This window comes from Trachypithecus francoisi, unplaced genomic scaffold, assembly GCF_009764315.1.
Source record: "Trachypithecus francoisi isolate TF-2019V2 unplaced genomic scaffold, Tfra_2.0 Lachesis_group3, whole genome shotgun sequence".
Classification (NCBI taxonomy): domain Eukaryota; kingdom Metazoa; phylum Chordata; class Mammalia; order Primates; family Cercopithecidae; genus Trachypithecus; species Trachypithecus francoisi.
Window position 1 is genome coordinate 85,459 of NW_022681468.1, and position 13,724 is coordinate 99,182.

General features: G+C 41.5%; 1 gene segment (V, D, J or C); it reads left to right on the forward strand.

Moving 5' to 3' along the window:
* The first annotated feature begins 900 nt into the window (after window positions 1-900).
* Window positions 901-1,736, forward strand: LOC117069759. The segment is given in 2 exon segments: window positions 901-1,079; window positions 1,165-1,736. Coding segments are annotated over 2 exon segments (363 nt in total).
* The last annotated feature ends 11,988 nt before the right edge of the window (window positions 1,737-13,724 follow it).

A 13,724-nucleotide genomic window follows, 5' to 3' on the forward strand; every position in this document is an offset into this window, starting at 1 on the left:
CAACAATAACAACAACGACAACAAAAAACCCCAAGTGTTCAAGAAGTTGCTGATGTGCCTTTAAATATCCTGTTACATCAGAACCATTCATGTAATTTAAGGCAACCAGAACTATTTTTTAAAGTGAGTTTCAAGGACTGTAAATAATAGTGAGGATATAAAGGACAGGAATGGTTTTACTAACTGAAAGGATACAGAATTGTGGGAGTCTCTATATGCCTATGAATAAACAATTCAGATTTTAGTGTTAAGTAATGTTGCCTACATTGTGTGAGTGACAGGGCGGTGATGGATCTGAGAGTGTGGCAGGTGCACAGACCTAGTGAGTCAGAAATCAATACGGAAAGATGAGGATCTGTGGATATGAACTGAAAGCATGTAAACAGTTCATGAAATTCTATTAAATGGAGTAGGAAATAAAACCCAAACTTAGCCAAAACACAAATTCCTTTACGATTATTTTGGGAGCAGTGAGTTCATCAGGAACCCCAAATTTCTCTTACATCTTCTGATTCCTATTGTCCGTGAGATGGGACCTGCTGGACACTCATGTGGGACATCAGCTGTCACTTTCTCAGAGTCACCAGTGAGCTGTGCTGATGCCTGATGGGACTAGGATGGGGTCAAGGCACCTTCTCAGTGTCATGGAGAGTGATGGTTCCAGAAATCATCCAGGCGGTCTCTACGCTAATCAAATATGGGTTCACAGTGAGGAGCATGTCCTCTGGGCGCTTGGTCTTCAGTGAAAGGATGTCTGGACACCAAACATTTGTAAACGGAGGAGGGCCTGCATTTCCTCAAGGAAGACTAGGGCTTGGACCATCAGCATCCCACTCTTGTAAGGGTGATGTGTCATTTACCTTCCGTTCCTTATCCTGAATCAGGGTTTTGAGCTATGAAATGCTCTGACTCATGAATATGCAAATAACCTGAGATCCACTGAGGTAAATATGGATATGTCTCAGCCCTGAGGGTATCACCCAGAAACCACATCCCTCAGCTAGAGAAGCCCCAGGCAGCACAGCTCCTCACCATGGACTGGATTTGGAGGATCCTCTTCCTGGTGGCAGCAGTGACAGGTAAGAGGCTGCCAAGTCCCATTGATGAGGACGGGGTTGAGTGCAGTCAGGGGGGCTCTCATCCACCCCTGTGTTGTCTCCACAGGTGCCCACTCCCAGGTCCAGCTGGTGCAGTCTGGGGCTGAGGTGAAGCAGCCTGGGTCCTCAGTGAAGGTCTCCTGCAAGGCTTCTGGATACACCTTTACTAGCTCTGCTATGCAGTGGGTGCGACAGGCCCCTGGACAAGGCCTTGAGTGGATAGGATGGATCGTCATTGGCAATGGTAACACAAAATACGCACAGAAGTTCCAGGGCCGAGTCACCATGACCAGGGACATGTCCACGAGCACAGCCTACATGGAGGTGAGCAGCCTGAGATCTGAGGACACGGCCGTGTATTACTGTGCGGCAGACACAGTGTGAAAACCACATCCTGAGAGTGTCAGAAACCCCAGGAAGGAGGCAGCTGTGCTGGCATGGAGGAGATGACAAAGATTACTAGAGTGAAGATTTTCTTAGAAAATGACATTACTTCATTAAAGAAAAGGAACACCATAAATGTGTATTTGAGAAATTTTAATTATTTGAGAGATTTTTCATACATTTATTCTGTTAGCTATTTCAGGGATTTGAATATGAATCAAATTAATTAAGCTGATATAGACTTCCTCTGAAGGTATCTTTTAAACGTCAATTTCTAAATCAGTGTTGTAAATATTTTGGAACACAAACACAAGAACACATTTTAAGTCTACTTTTATCTCTATTTTTTAAAAATGCCAAAAAGAATCTTGTTTTGTGCATGTTCCATTTTGAATTCCCACAATCAATGCATGATAGTTCTTGGTTTTCCTCATTCAAATTGCCATTTATCATTAAGAGTATTGTTTCTTTTAACCCTTCTACTAGGTGAGTAACGTTACCTAATTTTTATTTAAATGTACAGGTCCCTAAATAAATTCATATTTAACAATTTTTGTATAATTATTGGTGAGCTGCCTCTCATGATATTTGATTCATTTTTAACTGCATTTTTATGAGTTGTATGTATATTTGCATATTGATTACAAAAGTCATTTAACAAATTGAAATAATTCATTTAACAAATATGTGACTTGGAGTTTTTGTCTCCATGTTTTCGGTTGTCTTTTACTCCCTTATGCCTGTGTATTGCAGAAAAATGTGTGTGTGTGCACACGTGTGTGTGTATGTGTGTACAAATTTACATGAAAAACATGTAAATTTTTTTTCATTCAAAGATCATGTCTTCGGCGTTATATCTGATATCTCATTATAAAATACACTAATAGTGATTATTTTTTCCATGTCTCTAATCTCAGGACACAATCAACTCATGAGTGTTTAACCTTCACCTACCTGAGTGAAGGACCCTCCACCTGAGATATTTGCAATACTTCTGTAAAGAGACGTGTTCTTTTTCCAATTATTTATTTATTTAGTCAACCATTGATGTCCATATTGGTTTATGGATGTCTGTTTCATACTCTGAAGAAGATCCTTGCTACATTCTTCGTTTTATCATTCAAATCATCAGAGCATTATTAGTGCTGGGAGCTCATGTAGTTTGATTCCTGCATCCTTACAGCAAACCTCATCTTTCTGTTTTTGGACATTTCCCTGTTTCCAGGTATTACAATAAATTCTAAGCTTGTTTTCTATGTTCACATTTTTGTACATGGAATCAGCCATTTTTCTAAAGTCTGCTTGTTTCCGATGTTAAAGAATAGTATTAAAATTTAAAAAATGTCATACTAGTATGTGTGTTGTTAATGTGTTGTAAGTACTTCCAGGACCTCTCAACCAATTGGCCTAGTAAATGTCCATGTTTATATGAACCCATGTATATGGACACATCGAAACTATTTATGTATCTAATCTTCTGGAACTTGATTACATTAAAAATGAGAACACACTGGTGTCTCCACCCAACTGTGCTACCACATGGACCTTTCCAGCCTTCCTTCCTTGACTGTCCATAACCACCCACTGCAAAGTGAGGAATCCTATCCTATGTCATTTTATTACTTAGCTGCACAATTTCAGGACACATGCATAACAGAAGCAGAAATGTAAAGCTCATTGGAAACATGTTTATCTACTAGAACAGACTGCTTATGTGCAGTTTCTTTACACTACAAACATATAGAATTTCCTCATTTTCAAAGTTGCTTAAGTCAGCAACTTCATTTTCCACTTTCTTCAGTGAAGTCATTTCAATGACAATGTATAATGGTATGTATCTGAAATTCTTTCAAAGCCAAAACTACAGTCAGGTAAACATACAGAGGATATTCAAGCCATTTATAGAGTGGGCATAAAATAAGTAAAAATGGCACTGGTTGAGAAGAGTAAAATCATCTTTAGTGATATACAATGGTTAAGACACAGGAGAATTAATTTGTCTAAGCTCATACTGTTGTGACAGAAAATATAAACCTAAATATATACAATTTTCATAAAAATATATTTAGCAGTTCATTATTCCAGGATTACACGCAGACTGTATAAAATTATCTAATAACTTATTTGGGAGGGTGGGGATATCATGAGACACATGCAACAAAGAATTAAATAATTTTCCTCATTTGCATATAAGATGTTTCCATTCACTAAAGACCTTTAATTAAAAAATCAACTTTCTACATGATCCAGGTTTTTTCCATAGGATTCCTTTCTTTCCTTGGTTGAGAAAGATTTTCCACAAGCTTCAACCCATGTCGGGCATGCACTGTCCCTGAATGGGCATTTACCCTCAGATGGGTCAGCATGTGGACTCTTCTGTCAGACAAACACATCTTTCCTCATGTGGATTCTTCCCTCAGACAAACACACATGGCCCCACATGGATTCTTTCTTCAGACCACCACATATGTCCTCACATTTACTCTTTCCTCAGGAAACAGACATTTCCTCATGTGAACTCTTGTCTCAGACAAACAAACATGTCTCCATGTGAACTCTTCAGTCAGATAAGTACACACATTTCCACATTCACTGTTTCCTTACACAAGCACATATATCCAATATTGAAGTGTTTTGTGAGAAAGGTATCCCTTTCCTCTGGAAGTGTATTTTTATGTTCTTACTGGACATATTTTTTGATAATGTTTGCTACTATGAAGATACCTGAACACTGTCCACACTAGAGAATAAGAAAGAGTAATGGGCAGATTAACCTTGTGCATCCAGACACAGGAATCTTTGACCCTGCCCTCCCTGAAATGGAGACACAGAGGATGGATGAGCAATGCTGAGCGGTGCACCCATGACCACAAAAACAAAGACATAGAAATGTGTCCCCTCCCCTCCTCATGAAAGGCAGCTCATCCCCTGTTCCTTCAGGCCCTGGCAAGGAGCCACCCCATGTCTGTGCCCTTTCGCAGTGTTCACACCATGGGGTCTGCACTGATCTGGGCTCCCCTTCTCATCACTCTCAGTATTAGGGTCCCTCATGAATCAGGTACAGCTGTGGTTGCTCCAGATGAGGCTTTTCTTCCATTTCCTCTGTGTTTGTGGGAGTCCTGTGTGAAGTTTATTGGTGGAGTCACAGGAGGAAAATTGTACAGCCCAGCAGTTCACTGAGACTCTCCTGAAAAGCCTCTGACTTCACCTTTACCAGCTGCAGCATGAGCTTGGTCCAGCAGAATTCATGACAGGGATTGGTGTGGGTGGAAACAGTGAGTGATCAAGTTGGAGTTCTCAGATTACTCTCCATGAGTACAAATAAATTAACAGTCCCAAGTGACACCCTTTCAAGTACAGTCTACCGTACAATGACCAACCTGAAACCAAAGATAAGGCCTCGTATCACTGTGAGAGACACAGGAGAGGGAACATCTGTGTGAGCCTAGACACAAAAATCTCTGCAGGAAGACAGGAGGGAACTGCATTGTAGATGCTCCTCATAACCACAAAGGGGCAGTCAGGACCACCAGGAGGCGCTCAGGACACCTGGGGATGCTCAGAACCACCACAGGTGCTCAGGACACCAGGGGGCGCTCAGGACCACGAGGGGATGCTCAGGACACCAGGGGGCGCTCAAAACCACCAGGGGGTGCTCAGTACATGAGGGTTCTCTTAGGCGGCAGCTCCACATCAGGAGCCTGAGAGGTTGTGGTTTCCTTTTAAACTTTGGTGATTCCTGACCTAGTCAAGCAAAAGTCTTTCCCAGGATCTCTCACCATTTCTTCTTTGTAAATCCATGATTTCTTTTACCTACAAAACATTAACTTAGAACAGGGATTTAATTCAACTTTTAATGCTGCACATTTTCCAAGTAATACTGGCAATGATCCCTCAGGACAAATTTTAAAGTAGGTTATTTTATACTTTATTTATGTAAAATGATACTATCTTTAAAATAGTACAATTTTAAAAATCACACCTGTAACTCCAGCACTTTGGGTGGCTGAGGCAGGCAGATCACTTGAGCTCAGGAGTTTTATAACAGCCTGGCAACACAGTGAGATCAAGCAAACATCAACAAAAAATAGCTAGGTGTGGTGCTACCTCTGCAACCAGCTACTTGAAAGGCTGAGGCGGGGGGATCCCTTAAGCCTGGGAGGTTGATGCTGCAGTGAACTGTGATTGTGCCAGTGCACTCCAGCCTGGTTGACAGAGTGAGACCCTTTCTTAAAATAATACATGTCATCAGTACAAACTGTTTCAATGAATAGAGCTTTGTGTTTTTGTGCTGTAACAGTCAAACAGTTGTATGTGTTTTCTAACTTTAACTCAGTACATGCATGATGTTTTGTTTCTTTTACTTTCATCTGCTGTTTTTGGAAATTAAACACCATTTTAAACGCTCCTGTTCTCCCCTTTGCTTTGCTTCAGGTGTCCTGTTTGTCAGACTATTTCTCTATCTTCCCTTTTTGTTTGAAAGTCTTTTTTCTTCCTCAGTCTCCACGAAGGATACAGAAAGTCCCTTTACTTTCTGTCCTCCAAGTCTGGTGAATCAGTTCCCTTCTCTTCATAATCACTGAAGCCAGCAAAGTTTAGGAGGATAATAGTTCTCCTTAGAATATGCTCATCTACCTGCAGACTCTCTGCCCTCCTCACCCTTTTCTAGGGTCCTGCAGACATCACTTTCATCCCATCCCTCCCTTCCGTAAGTACCACAGAGGGGGCTCTGCATCTCCTGCTGCCCTCTGTGTGCTCAGCCCTGGGCTCACTTGTGCTGTGATGATGAAGTCTAAATCCCCATGTGTTTGGACCACCCTCTAGGAAGATGCCATTGTGAGTGAGACCTGAAAAGCATGGGCTATGTTCAGTTTCATATTGCTGGATCTTCTCTATTTTAAAGGAATACTGGCACATAAAGACTAGAGCTTGTATTGAATATCCATGTCAAAAAAGTTTTCTTTCAAAACTTTTCAAAAAAAACAATTTTTCCTGCCTACTTTGAAAACTACAGTGTAATTCAACAAATAATGTAATACAATTTTAAAGGCGATATACATCATATTAGTTATTCAATTTATTAAAAGCAGAACGATATTTAAAATAAATTCCATTGCACATTTAAGTGACATATTCGACAAGAATGGCATTTACATACTTTTTTACAAAAACATGTATTTAAATATATTTGTCTTCTTAATATTGGTATAGGCAGACATACATGTAGAAAAGCATTATTTTGCACGACAACCTCAAACTGCAAACACAATTTAAATTCAATTAAATAATTAGAATAATATGAAACAAATAGGTGTGTTGTTTTGGTTTTTAGATACACATTCACTTTTGCAAGGGCACATGTATGTGTCTTTGCTGGGCTGTTGTGTATGTATGTGTGTTTGTATGACCATGGAGTTTTAAATACATCATTAAATTACATAGTTGTATTAATCTTTGCCAGGCACAAAGGGTCAGGCCTGTAATTCAAGCACTTTGGGAGGCTTAGGCAGGCAGATGACTTAAGATTAGGAGTTCAAGACCAGCCTTGCCAACATGGCAAAAACCCATCTCTGCTAAAAATAACAAAAATTAGTCAGGTGTTGAGGCACGTGCCTTTAGTCCCAGTGCGACAGGGAAACGTGGGGCCAGAAATCCCACACAGAGTCCCTACTGGGGCACCACCTAGTGGAGGTGTAAAAAGAAAGCCGCCGTCCTCCAGAACCCAGAACGGTAGATCCACTGATAGCCCACACTGTGTGCCTGGAAAAGCCACAGACACTCAGTGCCAGCTCATGAATGTAGCCGGGAGGGAGACTGTGCCCTGCAAAGTCACAGGGACAGAACTGCCCAAGACCATGGGAACCCAACTGTTGCATCAGGTAACCTGGATTTGAGACACGGAGTCAAAGAAGATTATTTTGGAACGTTAAGATTTGATTGCCCAGCTGGATTTCAAACTTGCATGAGGCCTGCAGTTTGGGCTAATTTCTTCCATTTGGAATGGCTGTATTTACACAATGCCTGAACTCCCATTGTATCTAGGAAGGAACTGGATTTTTTTTCTAATTTTACAGGCTCATAGATGGAAGAGACTTGCCTCATCTCAGAAGAGACCATGGCCTGTGGACTTTTGAGTTATGGCTCCAATGAGTGAAGACTTAAGGGTGCTGTTGGAAAGTCATGAATGGTTTTGAAATGTAAGGACATTAGATTTGAGAGCGGCCAGGGGCAGAATCATATGGTTTGTCTGTGTCTCTTCTCAAATCTCATCTTGAATTGTATCTCCCACAATTCCCACATGTCATGGGGGAAACCCACTGGGAGGTGATTAAATCATGGAGGGAGATGTTCCTTGTGCTGTTCTTTTGATAGTGGATGACTCTCATGAGATCCGATGGTTTTGAAAAACGGGAGTTTCCCTGTCCTCTCTTTGTCTGCTGTCATCTCCGTGTAAGATGTAACTTGCTCCTCCTTGCTTTCCACCATGATGTTGAGGCCTCCCAAGCCATTTGTAACCGTAAGTGTATTAATCTTTTTCCTCTATAAATTACTCAGTCTCGTGTGTGTCTTTATTAGCAGTGTGAAAACAGACTAATACAGCAAATATCAATCTCTTAAAATATTTTGTCGTTCTGCATGTAACATAGTAGAGTCTCATATGAGAGGTAAAACAAATAATCTATGGACCTTCAGATATTAAGTCATAAGGTAATTATGCCTGAGTCCCTGAGGGGGTGAACCAGAGGTCGTACGCACTAGTGGCAGTACCTTTGTCAGAGGGCGTTCAGGGGTTTCTGAACGTTTTGATAATTTTAATTTAAAAATAGAATTTACTGTTTATTTATTCATCAACATTCCCAGAAGATCGTTGGCAGTAAGAACAGCCTAGTATTGGAGTAATACTCATGAGTTAGAGAGTTATTTTGTAATTATTCTCCTGAGATTTGCGTGAGTGAATCGATATGGAAGTTCATATGTCCCTAGTTGAAATATCAGAATCAAGAAGTTTTCGTCAGCCTTAATGGCTGTAGTTTTTGACAAGGTAGTGCTTCAATTCAGCCAGAAAGAAAGACAACAATGAAACTTTCAAATACAGGGGAGTCCGACCTCAGTCTCTCTTTCTTATAAACAAAAAGTTGTGCCACATCAAGATTTTTCTTTAAGCTCTCAGACAGAGTCAACATTGGGAATGGATAAGATAATCACTTTCTCCTTAGAAAAGGCGAAGGTCTGAGAGGAATGCAGAGTTGTGTTCATGAAGAAGACGACATTGTTATGTCTTCTCCTTTGCCCAGTGACTGCTCTCAAGTTGAGTGTTTCAGATGTGAGACATGGCCTATAGGGATGGTTGTGACTGCATGTGACTGACAGGGACTGAGTCTTTTTATCTCTAAGTGTCCTGTCCTAGGAGTAGCTACAGGAGACAGCCCTAGACTGGAAGTGCCTCACTGACCCTCTGCCTCACCTGTGCACTCTCTGGTCAGTTCAAGAAACTCATACACCTGCAACATCTTTTGCCAAAAGTACTCCAACTAATATGTATGACCTACGGCCCAGACCCTCAAGTACACAGCCAAGATCATCCTATGACTTGGTGTCTAGAAGTCCCCTGCACTTTTAATTTTATCTGTAATATTAGACTGCACTTTATCACATGCAGACACCGCAGAATATTTTAAGACACTGATGTCTTATGCTGAAAAATTCAAGAGTTCATAAAAGTCTACTTCCCATCACAGCCAGTGTTTACTGCTGAATAAGGATCTGCCATCCCCTAGGAAGGAGCTAGAATGGATGGCATGCCCTGTTAGTAGTGATGGGATTCAATCCATCTTGTGGAAAATGGCAGCATCTTCTTCTTTTATAAGATTAAATAGTATTCTATTATGTATACATACCACACTGTCTTTATCCATTTGTCTATCTACTGACACTCAGATTGTTTCCATATCTTGGTTGTTATTAACAGTGTTTCAATAAACATAGGATTCAGATATCTTAACAAGGTGGTGAGTTCATCTGCTTTGGGTTTATTTCTAGAAGCAGAATTTCTGGTCATATAATATTTCTAGTTTTAATTCATTTGGAGCCTTTATAATGCTTTCCATAATTGTGAAAATATAGAATGATATAGCCACTAGGAAAAACAGTTTCAGTTTTGAGGTATGGTCCATAAACAAATAATGTTTGATTATGGCTCTCAATGAGAGTTTCTAATAAATATGATAGAAGTCAATAAAGCTTCTCACCTTAAAGCAGGATGAATTTGCTCCCTTATTCCCTTAAAAGCAAAAGATTTGGCACATGCATGATGGAGGCTGTTGGCAAGGTTCAGAATGATATCATAAGATGAAACTCAGTTGGATAAAAATGGTGGGTTTTCATTTACAGACATGCCAGTTCTAAATATAAAACCATGAAGTCAAGTGAGGATCTAGAACGTGTTCACTTGAAGCATCAACACATTCTCAAAGGCACCTACTGCTGCATCACAAGGGCGATGAACTTTTGAAACCAGTAAAGTGTGAGTTCACAGAAAGGGATAAAGCTATCACGTTTAACATGAGGTTTGTTTAATATGCCAAGGGCTTGTACAGATTAATCATACACAAATATACACAGTGTATTTTGCATACACAGATGTCTAGAGGATGATTCTCTTAGAGAAACTTCTTAAGGTCACAGAAATCTATGTACGCTGTAGGTTCCATGAAAAAGTGTCTCTTTGTGAATACTGGTCTATTTTTCAATTAGGGAAAGTTATCTCTATTGGACTAGGCTTCCAATTTTGTAGATTTTTTCATTGCTTCTTGAGTTGTAAGACATGAACCAAAAAATTGACTGGAGACTTTTTGGAGTTTCATGGCTGGAGTTCACAAGATCTCAGGCAACCACTTCTCTGTTGCTTTAGTTTGAAAGACTAACTTCCAAGGAAAAGAAGCTTCTGTCTAACCATGATGAGCTCATTTCTTCTGCATACCATGAAGTTTGAGATCCCTTTGTCAAGAATCATGAAAATTTTACACTACAGTTTACTGAAAATCCTGACTCTTGAATTTAATATTGATTGGCATTGACAAAAATGTTTCATTCTTGGATGTTTTCTAAGTTGCTGGCCCAATGTATCAGTGGACTGAGAATCCTCCATTAGCTCCCTGTCTGTAGCACTGAGTTGACTGACAATCTTCAGAGTCATCCATGAAGAAGAGTCCTGAGGTTCATCGGATTCTTGTAGACACTCAGGTGAACCAAAGGAATTACCAGAATTGAGGGCTGCCAGCCATTTCCATGTCACTAGGAATAACTACCATCTAAGTGTAAAGGTCTACATCACTCAGAATACCCTGCATGAGAGGCTGATTCAAAAAAATCCAACCCCACCCCACAGATGCTCCACAGCAACCCTTACCGTTCTTTCAAGGAAAAAATAATCTCCAAGTTAAGTGAGTCATTATAGGTGTTCTGAGCTATGGTAAACATTGGATTGGGCGCAGATTTGTCTGACTTTAATGTGATTATTATACTCAGCTGCTGGTCCTATATGGACTGAGTATGGATAACTTAAATGAGCCTCGCTGTGTGATTTGTTATATGAAAATCTGAACTAAATAAACATAAAGAGCATGTGTGGACTAGCATGAGGGTGAGAGATCCTGGGAACCCCACCCCCCATACTCTTATCGCCCTTTCCGCCAGGAACCTCCGGGTTCTCAGGGTGAGAATCCACCTAGATCCCTGCATGGCTGTATTACCAGGAGACTGAATCTCTGATAAAAACACTGAGACCTTCTTCAGGCAGACAACCCATTTTTACTTCCTTATGTATGTGGGGAAAGGTAATCCATCCCCATTACAATCCCATACCAGCAGCCTTCCTTTATCATGAAAATGGCTACAATTAGCCAAAAGGGACACTTTTACGAAGATTTTCCTGTGATGTTCCATCGAGAAAAGAGCAAAAATCAGCTTCACACCTGGAGACTTCCAGTATCGGGCACAGTCCAGAGAAAGAAGACCACTACAGCATTAAGATTCATCTGTAAAAACATGTAATGCTTCCGTGTTCCACACATTACGTCTCACCAGTTTCGTCAATATGGATTAATATGAGAGTGTGGCAATGCACAAACTCTATCTGAGGAGGAAAATAGGATAAAAAATGTTCCGGAAAATAGAGCAATTTGAAGCCTCTGACAACAGCAACTTCAGCACCAAGGAAATGATGTCACTCTCATTGGCCTCAAATTTACTTTTCATGGGGCATCTGCAGGGTTCCAAAGTGAGACCAGGTGAATGCAATGTGCATGCACTTCCCAGGTGTCCACTTGTATTCTGTTTTCTTCTGTTAGTAGAAAGTAGACACATTCTCAGCCTTAGTGCCAGTGTAGCGGGTGCTTTCCTTGACATGGATACCAGAAAAAAAAAGGAAAAACATAGGGCCGATTAAGGTAAAAATTGGCCACAGTGTGTGTGTGTGTGTGTGTGTGTGTGTGTGTGTGTTATTTGAATACTAGAGTTGGAGTTGGCTTCTATCCACGTGCACCTGCACCTGCAGGTATTCTCAGGTGCAATAATCAACTGCAGGACCCTAAAGGAAATCAGAGTCCCCCCAAATCCCTGAAAAGTATTTGGGTTCACCATATGTCAAACGATTCAGTGCCTCTGGAACTCCAGGAAAGGGCTCCCCAGTGATGCAGGAGATCTTTTCTTCGGGTCTCCCTGTAGAGTTCTGGGTTTCCTAAGACCAATTCAGTATTTCAAAAGATGGTGTGAGAAATGTATTGTGTCACTAAAGGAGAATTCTGAGCCAGGGCACAGCCACTTTATATTGGACTAGAGACACTGGTAGGAATATACTCTCTAAGTTCAGACAGAAACCCTCCTGCTGGGTAGGGGTCTGGGCTGCAGGGGGCGCTCCGGATAAACCCAGCACAGGCTCCTGCCCCAGAGCAGGTACACAGCAGGCTGGGGAGGGGTTCCTCTCAGGGCCCGGGACTTCCTTTAAAAATATCTAATGTGAGTATTCACAAGGACTTCTGATGTTTGTATAAATATTCCATTCAATCGTGAGCTTTTATCAAACTGGTTGTTGTAATAAGAACCACTTTCAAAATGGGGATTTCAAACTCTGCTATTTATCTTAATAGTAAGCAGCTGGAGGTCAGGAATAAATCAGTGCAATTTTTGGATAGACACACTCATTCCCAAAATAACGCATTCGCATATTAAGGTCTAGAGCTGGTTCAACTTGCCCCTGCTTCATTCAAATGTGGGCTGAAAGTGAGGTGCATGTCCTGGGGCAGCTTGTTCTCCAGTAAGGGAAGCTCTGTCAATACAGAGTTCAGGGATGTGTAGGGGACACATGGCCTCTAAGAGGATTACGGCTTGAACTCTCAGCTTCTACAATTGTGTCATCCATGTGTGATGTATTTGCCCTTTTTTATACTGGGTCAGGAATTGGGCTATTAAATAGCATCCTTCATGAATATGCAAATCACTGAGGTTAATACAGGTAACTGTGCCCTGAGAGCATCACCCAACAACCACACTCCTCCTCGGGACCACACCCCACCAACAGCACAGCTCCTCACCATGGACAGGACCCACAGGCTCCTCTTCTTGGTGGCAGCAGCAAAAGTTAAGGGGCTCCCCAGTCCCAGGGCTGAGAGAGAAACCAGGCCAGTCAAATGAGGCTTCACGCAATCCTGCCTCCTCTCCACAGGTGCTCGTTCCCAGGTGCAGCTGGTGCAGTTTGGGCCTGAGGTGAAGCAGCCTGTGGCCTCAGTGGAGGTCTTCTGCAAGGCTTCTGGTTACAGCTTTACCACCTATGGTATGAATTGGGTGAGACAGGTCCCTGGAGAAGGGCTTGAGTGGATGGGATGGATGAACACCAACACTGGGAACCCAACCTATGCCCAGGGCTAACCAGAACAGTTTGTCTTCTCCATGGACACCTCTGTCAGCACAGCACATCTGCAGATCAGCAGGCTAAAGGCTGAGGACACTGCTGTGTATTACTGTATGAGAGACACAGTGTGGAAACCCACATCCTGAGAGAGTCAGAAGCCCTGAGGGAAGAGGTAGCTGTGCTGAGCTGAGGCAGTGGTGCAGCAGTTTCTTTATCTTCCATATGATCTCATTTTGCATCAATTCTACTGTGATATTAGCCATGAATGTGGGATAGGTGGGTGCCTAAGAGATCCCTGACTTGCCCATTTTGATGAGTTTTCCAGAAGACGTGAG